Source organism: Dysidea avara, chromosome 5, assembly GCF_963678975.1.
Source record: "Dysidea avara chromosome 5, odDysAvar1.4, whole genome shotgun sequence".
NCBI lineage: Eukaryota > Metazoa > Porifera > Demospongiae > Dictyoceratida > Dysideidae > Dysidea > Dysidea avara.
Genome location: NC_089276.1, coordinates 15,719,244 through 15,734,514, shown reverse-complemented (window position 1 = coordinate 15,734,514; position 15,271 = coordinate 15,719,244). Strand labels below are relative to the sequence as shown.

The 15,271-nt window shown below is 36.7% G+C and overlaps 1 protein-coding gene across 1 annotated transcript; it reads left to right on the top strand.

Moving 5' to 3' along the window:
* The first annotated feature begins 623 nt into the window (after window positions 1–623).
* Window positions 624–15,238, top strand: LOC136255043 (uncharacterized). Its single transcript, XM_066047763.1, has 5 exons — window positions 624–703; window positions 864–2,168; window positions 13,435–13,569; window positions 14,811–15,011; window positions 15,072–15,238. Exons 1-5 carry the CDS (start codon window positions 646–648, stop codon window positions 15,236–15,238), a joined length of 1,866 nt encoding a protein of 621 aa, XP_065903835.1. The 5' UTR covers window positions 624–645.
* Window positions 15,239–15,271: the final 33 nt, after the last annotated feature.

The window sequence follows — 15,271 nt, the reverse complement described above, 5'->3', positions numbered from 1 at the left end:
AGGTGGTATGTATTTAATGTGAGTGTTCCATTTCAGGTCTGACTAGATACATTGAAATTACACACACACACACACATCCTGGTCCAAATCACGTTTTCCTGGTGGCTATATGGACCGACATGGTTTCACATGCATAGAAGGCATATAATTGAGATTTGGTTGATCTTGGAGTTTTGGCATTTAGCCTGATTCAAGGCTAACAGTCAGACACATCCTTGAATTTGTGCAACAGAAAAAATCAGCTCACTATTGAACACGGCATTAGTCCACTGCACCAGCTGTTAAAAACTCCATGCATACACTTCAGTGATGTTTGCAGAATATATCCTCCTTGCGGTCTGCCAAAATATTTGCTCCTCACACACTGCACAAAATCCTTCAAGTTTTAATTCAGCTGGCTCTTTCCTGTTACCAGTGTCTTCCTGCTTGCTTTATTTGTACACTGACTTATGACTTGAAAAGCCAGCCCAGACTGTTTTTTAAAGTCAAAATAAGCAAAACAGCCCAAATAAAGTGCCCTTCTTGATATATCTGTAGATGAACCATGGATGAACATCACTGATACAGCTCATTCCACAATTAATACTTCGTTACTAATGACAACCAACAAGAACCCACAATCGATCCTTTAATTCTTTTTATCTTATGTTTAATGACCCACTGGAGGTGCCACTGATAATTTGTAAGGACAGTTTCAGCAATGGTAAGTTGCAAGCTTCAGTTTGAGAAAGCGTTCCGTTCCGTGGTTTAGTCCATCATTCTGTTCCGTTCCGTTCCGTAGAATAGACCCCACCTGTACATGTGACGTTACCCGTGAGCTTTACTGTAGTATGTTATCCCTCGTATATGTATTTAATTGATAGGCAGTGGTGTTGCTGATTTCTATTTGGGATATTATGCTAACTATGATACTACCAACATATCAGTTACATTAACAGTGAGTGAATCACAGCCAGTGTTCTATTCAATTGAGATACCAGGATTGGGATATTCCGATAAAGGAGTTATTGCATCCAATGATAATAATGTTGTGATAAATCTTCCTAATAATGTTATGGTATCATCGATTGATGATCAGAACAAAGGAGTGTACATCATGACTAACAGCAGCACAATGACAGTGTTTGGTCAGAATGATAGGTTTGATTCTAGTGATACATTTCTTGCATTACCAGCATCATATCTACAATGCTCAGAAGAGTGTGTGTATTATGGGATTTCGGTAGCCAGAAGTGTTACAGAACGGGACAGTGATCGGCATCAAAGTTCAATACTAATAGTTGGTATAGAAAATAGCACAGTGATGAATTTAACAGTCACACAATCTGTAAAGGTTCGTGTAAGTGATACCACTTATGACCTCACTCCTGGTACTCAGCACACATTTGTGATCAACTGGTTACAAACAATACTTATCAGATCATTTGAAGACTTAACTGGAACTAAAATTGCTACAGATAAACCAGCTTCTGTGTTTAGTGGTCATCAGTGTGCAATCATGAAACAAGGAGATGGGTCATGTGATCATATAGTAGAACAGATCCCACCTACCACATTGTGGAGCAAAGTGTTTTATATTGCACCATTAGCCACCAGGAAATTATTCACTATCAAAGTTTTGACAACCAATACTTCTACTATAATTGACATATACTGTAATAACTCCAAGACATCTTACTCACTTAATGCAGGAGGTATTGTTTTAAAGAAATACATTCATCAAGAGTACTGTTCTATTCACTCAAACAAGAAAATTTTTGTTGCACAATTTAGTCATGGTCCAGGTGATGATAGTACCAGAGGTGATGTAATGATGACAATGATACCAGCTGTATCTCAGTACACTAACCAGTTTAGCACTTCCACTATTCGAAATCCTCATCGATCACGGTACAATCACTATGTTAACATCATAGTACTGGCACAATATTATCAACCTGACATGATCTATTTGATATCAGGAGGAGTGAACAAGTCACTAGATACGCAGGGATGGGTACCAGTTAAAGTTAACAATGTCACTGAAGCATATGCTACAAAGGTGACTGTATCAGAGGGTGTGGTTGAGGTCATCCATACTAATGCATCAGCTCTGATGACAACAATAGTGTATGGGTTTACTACTGAAGTAGGATATGGTCATCCTGGAGGACTATGTCTATGTAAAGGTAAAGTGTTTTTTGTGTGCTATGCACTGCACATTTCTATAATTGTTATGTCTGTATATCTCTGCATCAACTGGCTAACAAGATGCACATCCACAATTAACTTCTGCATGCTTTGATATAACCACTCCACTATTGCAAATTTTATGTATAAGTGCAATATCAGAATTGCCTATAGAGCCTACGACTTTTGCTATATTGTGCATAGGGATGCAGCGATTATGCTGGCCAGCATAATTTTGGGTATAATAGGTGTGTATAGGAATTGGAAATTATGCTAGCTTTGTAAAGCTTAAACCAGGGGCGGATCCAGGACCTGGCAAGGGGAGGGGCACAAACAAGCCAAGTTGTAGGTGGTTAGGGAGAGTCAGATTCTGTTGTTAGTTACTGCATTTTTGTGCAGCAAATAATACACCTCTTAGTAGTATCTCACTGTTGATTTTTACCATTTTGGCCTTTGTGAAGTCTTAAAAACTGTTTAAATAGCTCTGAATGTCTTAAACAACAGCAACACAATAATTATTTTTAGAGGCGCTTAGTACGCACGAAGGTGCAGGGTGACAATTTCATAGCTAGTTTGAGTTTGGTTCACTTTGGTTTCAGGTGAATTTGTAATAAATGCTAATAAATGTGCATATTTTCATGAGTTATATAAACTGATCTTGGCCTGACATAAAGTTGTAATAGTATGAGAAGTAGCTATGGCTCCTCCACAAGGTCACTGGGGGGGGGGGGCATTTGCCCCAAATGCCCCATCCTGGATCCGCCATTGTAAACAGGAGGAAAATCTGCATATTGCACAATGCCATTAAAAGGATTGAGGTACTTTAATAGAGCAGTCAGATATTCTAACAGAACAATTACACAATATTACTACTCTAATAAATCAGTCACATAAAAATGAAATACTCTAATAATTATAGCAACCAGCTAAAAGAACATAACTATTTGAGCCTGAACATCAATGTAAATGGTCTAATATAGCAAATTATTGGTCATATAATGTGGCTTAATTTTAGGATTTGTCAAAGCATAGCAGGTGATTTTTTAAGTACTGCTCAAATGCATAGTGCTCAATTTTTGGATTGTAATAGCCTCCCATGCCAAATTGTGCAGACATAGCTGTGACTACTGCATTGGGTGTCAGCAATGTATGGGCTGACTTAGCTCTGCAACAACTTGGTAGTGTTCCACCTGTCTTAAAATAATTGTAGCTACTCAAAAACATTATATACATGTGTGTATGAAGGGCTTCATGTTCACTTTAATCTTTTCATGTTGCTAGGCTAATTTTATTTCCTTCTGTACAATTATTAATGGACACACATGGGAAAGTACAAACACTGACAGTGCTTTTGGTTCCTAACTTTAAGCTTTAATCAGTATTGTTAAACATTAGCATAGCTAGCATTTCTGCAACACACCTGTCCATTTGTTTTCATCATTCCTACGTATATACGTATGTTAATGTGACATGTCCCTAAAATAATGCATGTATAGCTGCATATACGTGATGCTTTCAGTTTAATGAACAATCTATTTCATATGTGACCAGATTTTACGAAACCGATCCAAATCGCATATCAGGCAAAATCAAACTACCACCTCCAGTGATAGCTACCAATTAGCACTATAGTTACTGTACTAATAGTTTTGACCCTCACTACTACTTAAACTACTCGAGGTTGGTTTCAACAGACATCTTTTCTGGGTGGTGTGTAGAGCTCGAATGGTGGTTTCTGGTCTTGTGGAGGAACTGGCTTGGCAAGAATCACTGGTTTACTGGTGGACAGCCTCATAATGTTGGCCAGACATTTTTTGTATTGATTTTGCTACATATCAGCCACTAAGGAGCTAGCACAGCCCTGTAATCTCATGTCTGGACTCCAATCGTGGTCTGCCTCCATTTTGAAGTCTACACCTTTCCCATTTCGCCACCCCCACCCTCCACCCCTTTGTGAGCACTCGTGATACTACTTCACTCGTCCAACTGCTCAGATTTTCTATCTTATGCGGTGGGAAACTCTACAAGCAGCTACAAGTACTGGAAGTGGTCTGAAAAGTAATAAATTAATGCATCTTTTGTGTAAATTTCATATGCGTGCTTGCTATCCTTGGCAGGTTATACTGACTTATTCATTAAAACCGTTAATCTCAAAATTTCTAATGTGTGATTTGGATCATTTTCCAAAATCCAGTCACATATTAATTTGTATGCTATTGGTGATATACATGCAAGTTTCTCTAATTCATTGGGCATTGTATTATTTGTCAGATATGATTCCTTGGCACCTTCTCTACCCAAACACTCTATTTTGCAGATAAATAGTATGTCATGTATGATGATACTAAGTCAATGTGTACATAAACACAGTAGTGGAACAGTGTAATTACTGTTTGGTGATATACTGTACACGTCCAAAATTTTATGAGATTCAACAGTTGATCTAGACTCTACCACATGTATTTGGGGATAAAAAACAGTTGCTGTCAATGTGTACATAATGTTTCTAATCAGGTAATTCTGTACAAGTGGTCTGCAAATAAGGTGCTTACCATGGTGGAGAATGTACCTAGTAAGGGAAGTTTCAAAATCCAACTTTCTAATACACAAACCTGTGCCCTGACTAGAAAGAATGTAAACAAGTTGATGATGTAGTATTTCTAAAACCAGGTGCCATGCAGCAAACAAACCTAACTGGAATTTATTAACAGTGCACTAAACTAATATTTATATTGGATTTTGCTTTGTTGCTACATGTACAATTGAATCATCGTATTTAATATTATTTTCGTAATTGATGAAATATTTTGTAATTCTGTAATTATGTTGCTAAGTGCTGCTAAGACTTGAACAAAACGCTTTAACCCACTAATAATGTACTGAAGTATCTTCTTAACTGTTTTATAGTTCGTCTATAACATTTTCTTATGAAAATTCTCCATGCAAAGCCTCAAAGCTGCTCATTATTTCATTTATATATGTACAGGCATGCCCCCTTTTCAACTCAAAGGAATTCATTATACCCAGTAGCCTAGGAGGCTAGCTGTGTTGTTTTTTGGCTGTTTGATGTCCGTAGAGCCCACTGGGAAAGGCCTTCTCCGTGTCCTTATAAACTCGTTTCACCGGTATTTCAAAAACTGGCACGTATTAACCATCTTAAACCATCTTAAACCAAAGCTTACCTGCCCAAAAGTTTAATACAGACTCTATATGGCCTTAATTTATCACATAAAGGCTATTTTCAGCGAACTAAGTTTTGCTCACGTGGGTGCGGAAAGACAAACAAATATACAAACAAACATGCATACATACAAACACACATACACTTTTCGGAAAACAATTTCAATAAACCAGGCTCGCACCCACAGCCAGCCTTTGGCCAGCTGTGGGCGCGCGCCTTGTTTAAAAATGAAATGAAAACCAAAACACCAGTCCAGTGGTCCATTCCAGTGTTTGTACCTTCCCGGGTACACATGGAGGTTTGTACTTTCTCACAATAAAAATATTGTCCAGAAACCAGCCTCACAATACCTTCATGGTGCCTTGATTATATACATTCCCGAGTGCCTTCAATATTACTTGAAACGCTTCCAATAGGTTGCTACATTTTTTTTAAAATTATTAAGTGAAATTTTCTATTGGCTGCCTGATGCCAAGCATAACTGAATATAATGTCCAAGGCTACAGGCTTGATTTTTTTTGCTGTTTGGTGTCGCTTCAGCCCGACATACCACAGTGTGTACAATGCATGCTTCATGGACTTACCTGCATCCTACTCTGTGTCCTATTTATCTTTGCAGATAGAGCAAGGTATTGATTCACAGTTGCACCACACGATGGCTTCCCACATTTGCGATTATTTGTAATAGGAATCATCTGAGTTTTCCATTGTAACTAGTTTGATTGCAGAGGTCTTTTTCGTAGTGTTCTAGTAATGCTGTATAACAGGGTGAGCATAATGGCCACTTTTCTTCTAATGTGGTATGAGTAAGTTCACTGGTCATAATAATGTTGCAAAAAGTAAGCAAATAAATACAAGGAAAAATGTGACTGGATCTGCTACTTGTTAGTGCAAGCCTGGAATGCCACAAACGTAATGGGTAAAATATTTTTAAAATATGAAAAATTGTAAATTTTTGAGCTCTTGTTTTGTGATGAAGGAAGATGTTAATGTCAAAAACCCTAAAGCAAGGGGGGTTTGAAATTTTTCTTTTCATGCCCTATGGACATGGAAGATGTGAATGTTAGTCTTCCTCGTATTGGATGAGCAGTTTACTCGATGATTTACTGTTGCTTTCCTGGTCGCAACAGAGCGTGGAAAAAAAAACTTACCTAGCAATGGATTTGCCTGTTCATAGAGAATAAGTTGCATCTTGCATTTGTACGTAAGTTATGACCTTTAAATTAAGCATATGCAGTTTATTTTCTATATTGTCCCTGTACAAATCAATCTTTCTGTTTTTGCACATGGTAGCACTGTAACTTCAAAAGTTCTTAGCTTCTAGAGCTGAAACTTTGCTTGACCATTCCTTTGGCTATGCCAGTAGATTAAGAAAATGTAATAAAATGGAATATGAAAAATGCGCTAACATTTAGGGCTCTTGCAGATCAGCTCACTAATTAGGAATTGATTTTGACATCAAATTCACTTAAATTGTTGTTATAAAATTTTTACCATTAGCCTACCATTACAGCCATTTCTTGGCTGCCACCTTGGATTTCACATATTTTTTCACCATAGTAGTCTTTTTGAGGGCTGCACTCTTTTTTCATAGCTTGGCTGTTTTGGATTAGAAGATATATCACCTTTTTGTATTTGTATTCCCTGAAGTTGGCCTATGGCCTGCTTTGGGGCTTTTTAAACCTTTTTAAACCTATCCTTTTTTCCATTACCACAGGAAGAAGAAAAAGATTTGAAGCTGATTTTTAATACTTTAACTATTTCTGATTTTATCAGTAAATATACAAATTATAATTATCATACAGTACGATAGTACTGTATGGTAGGGACGACGAAGATGTGGGCATGGTCTACGAAGATAAATCAAGCCAAAATCATCTTTGCAAACCCTTCACGGCCACTTTACAGTATTGGTCAGGTATAACCAAGCCCAAACATGCCTTCAGAACGACCAGAAGCATTTTCAATTAGGTGCTACGAAATTTAAAAAAAAATTATTTTTGCGAATTTTCTACTGCCTGCCTGCCTGCCTGCCTGCCTGCCTGCCTGCCTGCCTGCCTGCCTGCCTGCCTGCCTGCCTGCCTGCCTGCCTGCCTGCCTGCCTGCCTGCCTGCCTGCCTGCCTGCCTGCCTGCCTGCCTGCCTGCCTGCCTGCCTGCCTGCCTGCCTGCCTGCCTGCCTGCCTGCCTGCCTGCCTGCCTGCCTGCCTGCCTGCCTGCCTGCCTGCCTGCCTGCCTGCCTGCCTGCTGCGTTCAGTCAAGCGTAGCGGAAAATTGGCTACAGCTACAGCCTTACTTCTTTGGCAGAAATGCTTCGAATTTCATGGAGATGAAACTTTTAGTATTTTAAATATCCTACAATGTATACGCTATTGCTTACTGATTTTCCTTTGATCCTTCTTTATCGTGGCCATTGCTCAGCAGTAGGGCTTTCATATCAATAGGGCTTTCATATCAATAGGGCTTTCATATCAATAGGGCTTCCATAATCATTGTGAATACACGTGTTATCGCACCAGACTTTTAGAATACGTTTGTGATTTGACGTTTGGTTTATACAGGATCTGTCGTACGTCGTCGACAAGATATACGCGTAAGACATCTAGTTTAGTATTAGTGTGTTTGTTGTTTAGCAGCTAGGTTTAACTGCTGCATTTCTAAATGCATTTCTTTGCAACTAATACATTCTTCGCTACTACAGTATTAACATTTCTTTATGTATCCTTGCATGTGCTTACTATTGTCTACACAGGTCAGCAAAACCATATACATACATGATTGGAATAGTCAAATAACTATCTAAAGCTGTTAACACTATTAAGTGTAAAATGCATATACAAAACTTCTAATTCAATGCATGAATAATAATGTATTAAGTGCATAATCTTATAGAAACCCTGCATATTATGTTTTGTCACAATTCCTTGTCAGTTGTCAGTCGCTCCAGCAGCATCGTCCTTATGTGCAACAATTACTTGTTGTGTTCCACCATATTCCGACTACAATGATCAATGTGTACTGTATAGCTAACCTATGACAGGTACAAAGAAATCATAGTTTATTTGGTAACATCATTGTTAACAAAGTTATAGCTAACGAATGTGTAAAAGGTAGAGTAGGGCTTATCATACAGTACGATGGTAACTGTATAGTAGGGACCACAAAGGAGTAGGCGTGGCCCACAAAATAATATCACTCAAACATCAGCCTCAATTTTCCCTTACAACGATGAGGCAGTATTGGTGAGGTAAAACTAAACCCAAACAAGCTTTCAGATCGACCCGAAATGCTTTCAACAAGTTCTTGATTAAAATGCTGTGTAACAGGTTGAACATAACTGACAACAAAGTGTAATGGTAACTCCACTTTTCACACGATAATTGATATAGCTGGGGCGTGCGGTGCCTTTTCAGATGCGGTATGCGTGGGGCCACCAGCTATAATAAAATTATTTACAAAAAAAGTTAACAAACAAGTACACGAAAAAATTTGGAATTTTCAACTAGAGTAGGGACGACAGTACATTGATAAAACGTACTGAAACAAGTGCATAGGGGTAGTGAACAATACTAAAATACAGTTAAATAATAAGACATGTTATATCCCTACTGTGCTTAAGATGCCATAATGAAATGCACAGTAGGGATATAACACGTCTTATTATTTAACTGTATTTTAGTATTGTTCACTACCCCTATGCACTTGTTTCAGAACTTTTTATCAATGTACTGTCGTCCCTACTCTAGTTGAAAATTCCAAATTTTTTCGTGTACTTGTAATACATATATTTATTACATTCAGTTTATTCCCTACAGGATAACTTGTTTGCAGCTGATCTCTCTACCGAGTAACTTGAAATGTAGCTGAACTATCTACAGGGTGATTTGCTTGTAGCTGAACTCTGTACAGGATTCTCTCTACAGGGTAACTTGTTTCTAGCTGAACTCTCTACAGTATAATCCGTTTAGAGTTGACTCTCTACAGGGTGATTTGTTTGTAGATGAGTCTCTACAGGGTGATTTTGTTTGTAGTTGAACTCTCTACAAGGTGATTTGTTTCTAGCCGATTTCTCTAGAGGGTGACTTGTTTCTAGCTGATCTCTCTACAGAGCAACTTGTTTCTAACTGATCTCTCTACAGGGTAACTTGTTCCTAGCTGAACTCTCTACAGGGTGATTTGTTTGTAGCTGCACTCTCTACATTGCGTCTAGTTTCTAGCTCATCTCTCTATAAGGTGACTTGTTTCTAGCCAATCTCTCTGCAGGTTAACTTGTTTATACGGTAGATGAACTCTCTACAGGGTGGTTTCTTTGTAGCTGAATTCTCTACAAGGTGGTTTGTTTCTATCTGTTCTCTCTACAGGGTTACTATGTCTGGCTGATCCCTCTAAAGGGTGATTTGTTTTTGTAGCTGAACTCTCTACAGGTCACTGGTTTCTAGCAGATCTCTTTACAGGGTTATATATAGTTCGATCAGGATTCAAAGAAATCAAAAGAAGGGAGGTCGCTTATACCTGAAGATATACTAGTGGGCATTTAATCCCCAATTTAGCCATGGGTATAGGCTGAAGTAGGGTTTACATTAAATGTCCACTGCTATATCTTCAGGTGTAGGAGACCTTTCTCATTTATTTCTTTGATCCCTTACATCATATTTTTCCTTAAATTACATCACTAAATAAAATTTGCACAGCACCGAACATGCATTGTTTTATGCAAAATACCATTTTGTTTTACTTTTAACTATTGCCTCTGGAATAAAATGGCCAAATTATATGTATAGCATATCTGTGAAAAAATCAGCTTGCTCAGATTGCATCAGAAGCCATTGGTCAAAAGTTACACAAAATTCTAGATATATTTAGTGCATATAATAGAGCCATAAAGTTTATATTTAAGTGGTATACTAGACCAGCTTACTAGAAATTTAGAGCAAAATCTCAGATCATACAGCTGTATCTATGTATTTATGGATTTTACCCATACATTGATGAATTAGTTATGTGAAGGCACATGCTAAGTTAAACATAAGAGATTACTGTAGCAATAAAAATTTAATCCCATGTGTTTGTTGAAATGTTGAGTTGAACACTTGTTAATCAAAATTATGAATATTATATTTCATTACCCTTCAGTGTACTGCCATTCCACTATCCACTAAATTGCTGATTGGTGTTTAACAAAATTGCTGCCTCAAAGTACCCATTCAAGCTTCACTGCCTTTATTTTGTGCTTTCTACTTACAATTGAGGTGGGACGCAAAAGTTACTGGCCATGCTATTAGGTTATACATCAAAACTGTGTGTGTTATCATTGAGGTTTTCATCTGTTATAGTGTGTCCGTACACATAGTCAGGGCCATTCATAGCTTGTAGTGTCTGTGTTGCAAACCATGACTGTTATGAATGTACATACTTGTGGAGTATCAGTGTAGTATTTATTTAGTTGTGTTTGCATGCTGTGTTTGCTGCAGCCAATGTTGTTGTTGTCTTCAATTTGTGGTTTTGGTGTTACAGAATACATTTGTTATTAATGTTGTTGTGGGTACATGCTTTTTTTGTGCATTAATGTAGTATTCTTCATGTGTGAATGGTGTGCTTTTTGTGGCTGATGTTTCATTGCAAACAATTGTTGCGTATGTACACCTGTTGTGTATGAATGCTATGTTTGCTGTGACCAATACTTGTTGCGTTCAATGTTTGTTGTGTATGAACGTCTGTGGTGTATGAATGTTGCGTCTGTTGCAATCAAAGTTTTTTGCATATGAACATCTGTTGTGTATGGATGTTGCGTTTGCCATGCTCAATGTTGCTGCGTATGAATGATTGTTAGGGACCCGCCGATTATGCTCATAATTTTACCTATTATGCTATGCTGCACTGCTAAAAAATTCACCTATCATGCTTAAATTAATGCTCAATATTTACCTATTATGCTCGATTATGTTCAATGTTCATGCCTTAGTTCATATGCTTTGCTACTAATTTAACACTGTATAGAAAGAATAAAATTAGTGACTGGAACACAAATAATAAATTCTTGCTGCATGTAAGAGAAAATATCGATATACTCTAATAGAACAGTCAGTTTGATGATTGTTCTATTAGAGTTACTGACTGCTCTATTAGAGTATATCGATCTTATTTTGCAATTGTCATTTTTCCAGCAAGAGTTTACACTATCGTACAAATATTTAACCTATTATGCTGGCATTATGCTCAATGCTTTTAGGTATCTATTATGCTCAAAATTATGCTCATAATTTTACCTATTATGCTATGCTGCACTGCTCAAATATATACCTATTATGCTTAAATTTATGCTCAATACTTACCTATTATGCTCAAATTATGCCCAATTATTTATCCCTCAGTTCTCATGCTCTGCTAATAATTTCCAGTTTATGGATAAATAATAAGTGGCTGAAGCACAAACTTACTTGTCAAAATGCATATCACAGAAAATATCGATATACTCTAATAGAACAGTCAGCTATGTGATTGTTCTATTAGAGTTACTGACTGTTCTATTAGAGTATATCGATCTTTCCGTGATAGCTATTTTGATAAGCAAGAATTCATACAAATACTCTACCTATTATGCTAGCATTATGCTCAATGCTTTCAGGCACCTATTATGCTCATAATTATGCCAGCATAATCGGCGGGTCCCTAATGATTGTTGTGAATGAATGTTCAGTTTGTTGCGCTCAATGTTTGCTGCTTATTTATGGTTATAAAATTGTAATATACATGGAGTGCTTGTGTTTATGTGCAATGGTGTTTTATACCAAAGTAAATTCCTTCCAAGTTATGTATACATGATTGTACTATTTGTCTATTAGAATTTTGCAGTGACTGTTCTATTAGAATATCTTGATTTTGCATGTAAAACGTGACAAGTTGCAGTTGCCTTTTATGTTAGAATATGATTTACAGCCTGTCGTCACAAATTTTATTAGCATAGCACTTATTATTATGATTATGATGATGACGATGGTGTGAGTAGTATTGTACTACCCCACCAATCTGTACCAAAATGGCTATAATACCGGCTTTGATTTGATTGAATAATATAGAAGTTGCAATAGTATTGTATTACAGTATTTATTTGATTACTTTTGTGATGCTCTAATAGAGCGCATATTTTTTAAAGGAGATTCATAATAGAACACACATAGAATGTTCTAGAACAATCTATAGACTTTCCATTGGTAGATATATTATGAAATTATGAACTTTTACTATTGAATAGATTTTAGTTTCATTTATAAAGTATAAATTAAGTGAGGTGATTAGCCGTGATAGCAGTGGCTCAGTGGTTAAGGATATAGGTGTTCAGTATTGAGGTCCCTAGTTCAAACGCTGGTAAGTTTTTCATTTTTCATGCACCTTTTACTCCTTGGTGACTGTTCTATTAGAGTATATCAATCCCGCATTTTGCAATTGTTTGGTTTAATTGTAACTGTATAACTGTCAATGTGGTTTCTTTTATATCACAAAAGGTTTGAGCTATGATGGTTGAGCTATGCTGGTTAACCTATGCGCATACCAATTTTTAGGTTATTCCCATAGGCAGTTTACCCTGTAGGTGTGACAACAAGTTGGCCTTTTGTAACGCAATTGTCCACAACTCTATGCCTATTAATCAGATTTGCACCAAACTTGGTATGTGATTGCTGCAATACATTTAAGAAAATCATGTTATGCATTTGCATTTTATAATGGTTTTTGTAAAGTGCACGGAAAAATGAATCTAAGCCCCCTGAGCCCCCTAAACCAGGAGAAAAAACCCAAATAAATTAAGCCAAATTTTGAAGGCTCATATTTCACGGTTGCATTAGGCAGTCTTGCTCAAAATTGGTAAGTGGGGTGCTGAAGTTGGAGGGTGTTTGCAGTATAGAAATAATTCCAATTCAAGAAAGGGGAATGAAGCTATGTACGCATGTGTAAAAACTGTGTTTTGTTTCTTCTTTTAAATATACTCATGGTGTGACATGCCGGCTTTCTTGGCTGCACAACGCTACCATGTGTTTTGATAATATATCTTATGTTGATCAGTGTGTAACATGTATAATATCCTGTATAGTCATGGTGAACATTGAACAGTCCAGTTATGAGACAAGAGAGAACAATAGTGTAGTGACATTAACACTGACACTCAGTCAAGTATCATTTGAATCTTTTGAAGTTGTACTGACTACAATGGACATTACTGCTACTGGTGAGTAACTTTATATTGTTTGTTCAATTTAAATATTTGTATAAGATCCATGTCTTTCTCAAAATACGCTTGGTACATGCATGCGTGTTTTGTATATGTACATTATATGATTGGCTTCTGCTTTTTCATTGATATTTAAACCAATTTCTAGTACATTACTGAAGGTGTGTACCTTGATTGTTAACCAACATGTGCAAGAAAATTTGACTAATTTGCATAACGACAATGAAATTGTACTATCGCTGATTGCTCTATTATAGTAACTAGCTATGTTGATCACATGATTATTGCATGTGATTTTATTAGACTATTTTTTAGTACTCTAATAGAGCACATACTTTTTCTGAGCACTTCTAATACAAAGCAGATAGAATGTCTTAGAATGTCCACTGGTAGATCCACGGGATTATAAAACTTTACAATTCTAGTGTACTATACTAGAACTTCCATAATTATTATAAGGTAGAAATTAAGTGAGGTGTGCAACTTACAGCAGTGGTAGAGTGTTAAAGAGTATGGCATATACATAGATGTGGAGGTCCCTGATTCAAACCTACGTAGACAAACTGTACTTGTTTTGTACATGTTTACTTCTCAGTGACTGTTGTATTAATCATCCTTATATGTTTGGTATTAACTTGATATCTCCTTAGCTAATTTTCTCAGTACTTTAAAATTTGCACAATGATAGTTATTTCATGTACAGACCGATTTTTAAGTGATTCCGTTTCCGTCAAGCACATGACAACAGTATCACTTTGCAGTTTTCAAAATTGTGCATAACTCCTTTGTTTTTAATTTGATGTATATGTATAGCAATTGGACTGTAAATGTGCCACATTATGCTTTTATCACCTTTCAAAAGTGAAGCAAATAGACTAAAGCACATGCGTGTTATTGCAATGTTTGTAAAGTGTGCGAAAAGAAAAAGAAGAAGATTAAAAAGAAAGTACGAAATTAACTTTGAAAGTACATACCTCAGTGATGGCTGGTTGGATCGACTTGAATTAGAAATAGGAAGTTCTCTATCCAGAGAGAGTTTCCACAGTAAAACTTGTTTATTTCCAGTCCAGTATAATTGAGATATATATGAATGTGTGAAAACGACATTTTCTTGGTTCCTGTAAATACACACTTGTATGTAGTGTGCCCACACTAGCTGTACTTGGCTACTATTGTGTGTTCTGATACAAAATACACAAGTGATGTATTTTAATATAATTTATTCACTGCATCAACAGATGTTGAAGATTACAATGGAACAAGGATCACAGTTGTTGTTCCTGCTGGAGTATTAACAAAATTATTTACAATAGACATTATTGATAATGATGTTGTAGAATGTGATGAAGTGTTCAGTGTCACTATAGAGTCTGTTACCACGTGTGGAGTTACTACTGGAGATGTTATCAGTGGTAATGTGACTATAATGGATGATGATGGTAAGTGGAGTGACTACACTGTTGTATCTTGCTATATAAAATTGTCCCCCCCCTCAACAGAAGCAGTATTATCACTGAACCAAACAGAATATTCAGTATCAGAAGACGATGGTCAATTACTAGTGGGTGTTACACTTAGTAGAGTAACATCACAAGATGTAACTGTACTAGTCACTATCACTGATGGGACAACTACTGGTAATATTGTTAACCCAATGACTACATGATACTATTAATGTACTTATCTTTCACAGGTGGAG

What these genes read in the sequence shown, in the direction of transcription:
- LOC136255043 (XM_066047763.1), top strand. Translation starts at nt 646, where the DNA reads ATGTTTAATGACCCACTGGAGGTGCCACTGATAATTTGTAAGGACAGT. An exon ending in TAAGGACAGTTTCAGCAATG is followed by an intron (nt 704 to 863) that starts GTAAGTTGCAAG and finishes TTTAATTGATAG; the next exon opens with GCAGTGGTGTTGCTGATTTC. An exon ending in GACTATAATGGATGATGATG is followed by an intron (nt 15,012 to 15,071) that starts GTAAGTGGAGTG and finishes CCCCCTCAACAG; the next exon opens with AAGCAGTATTATCACTGAAC.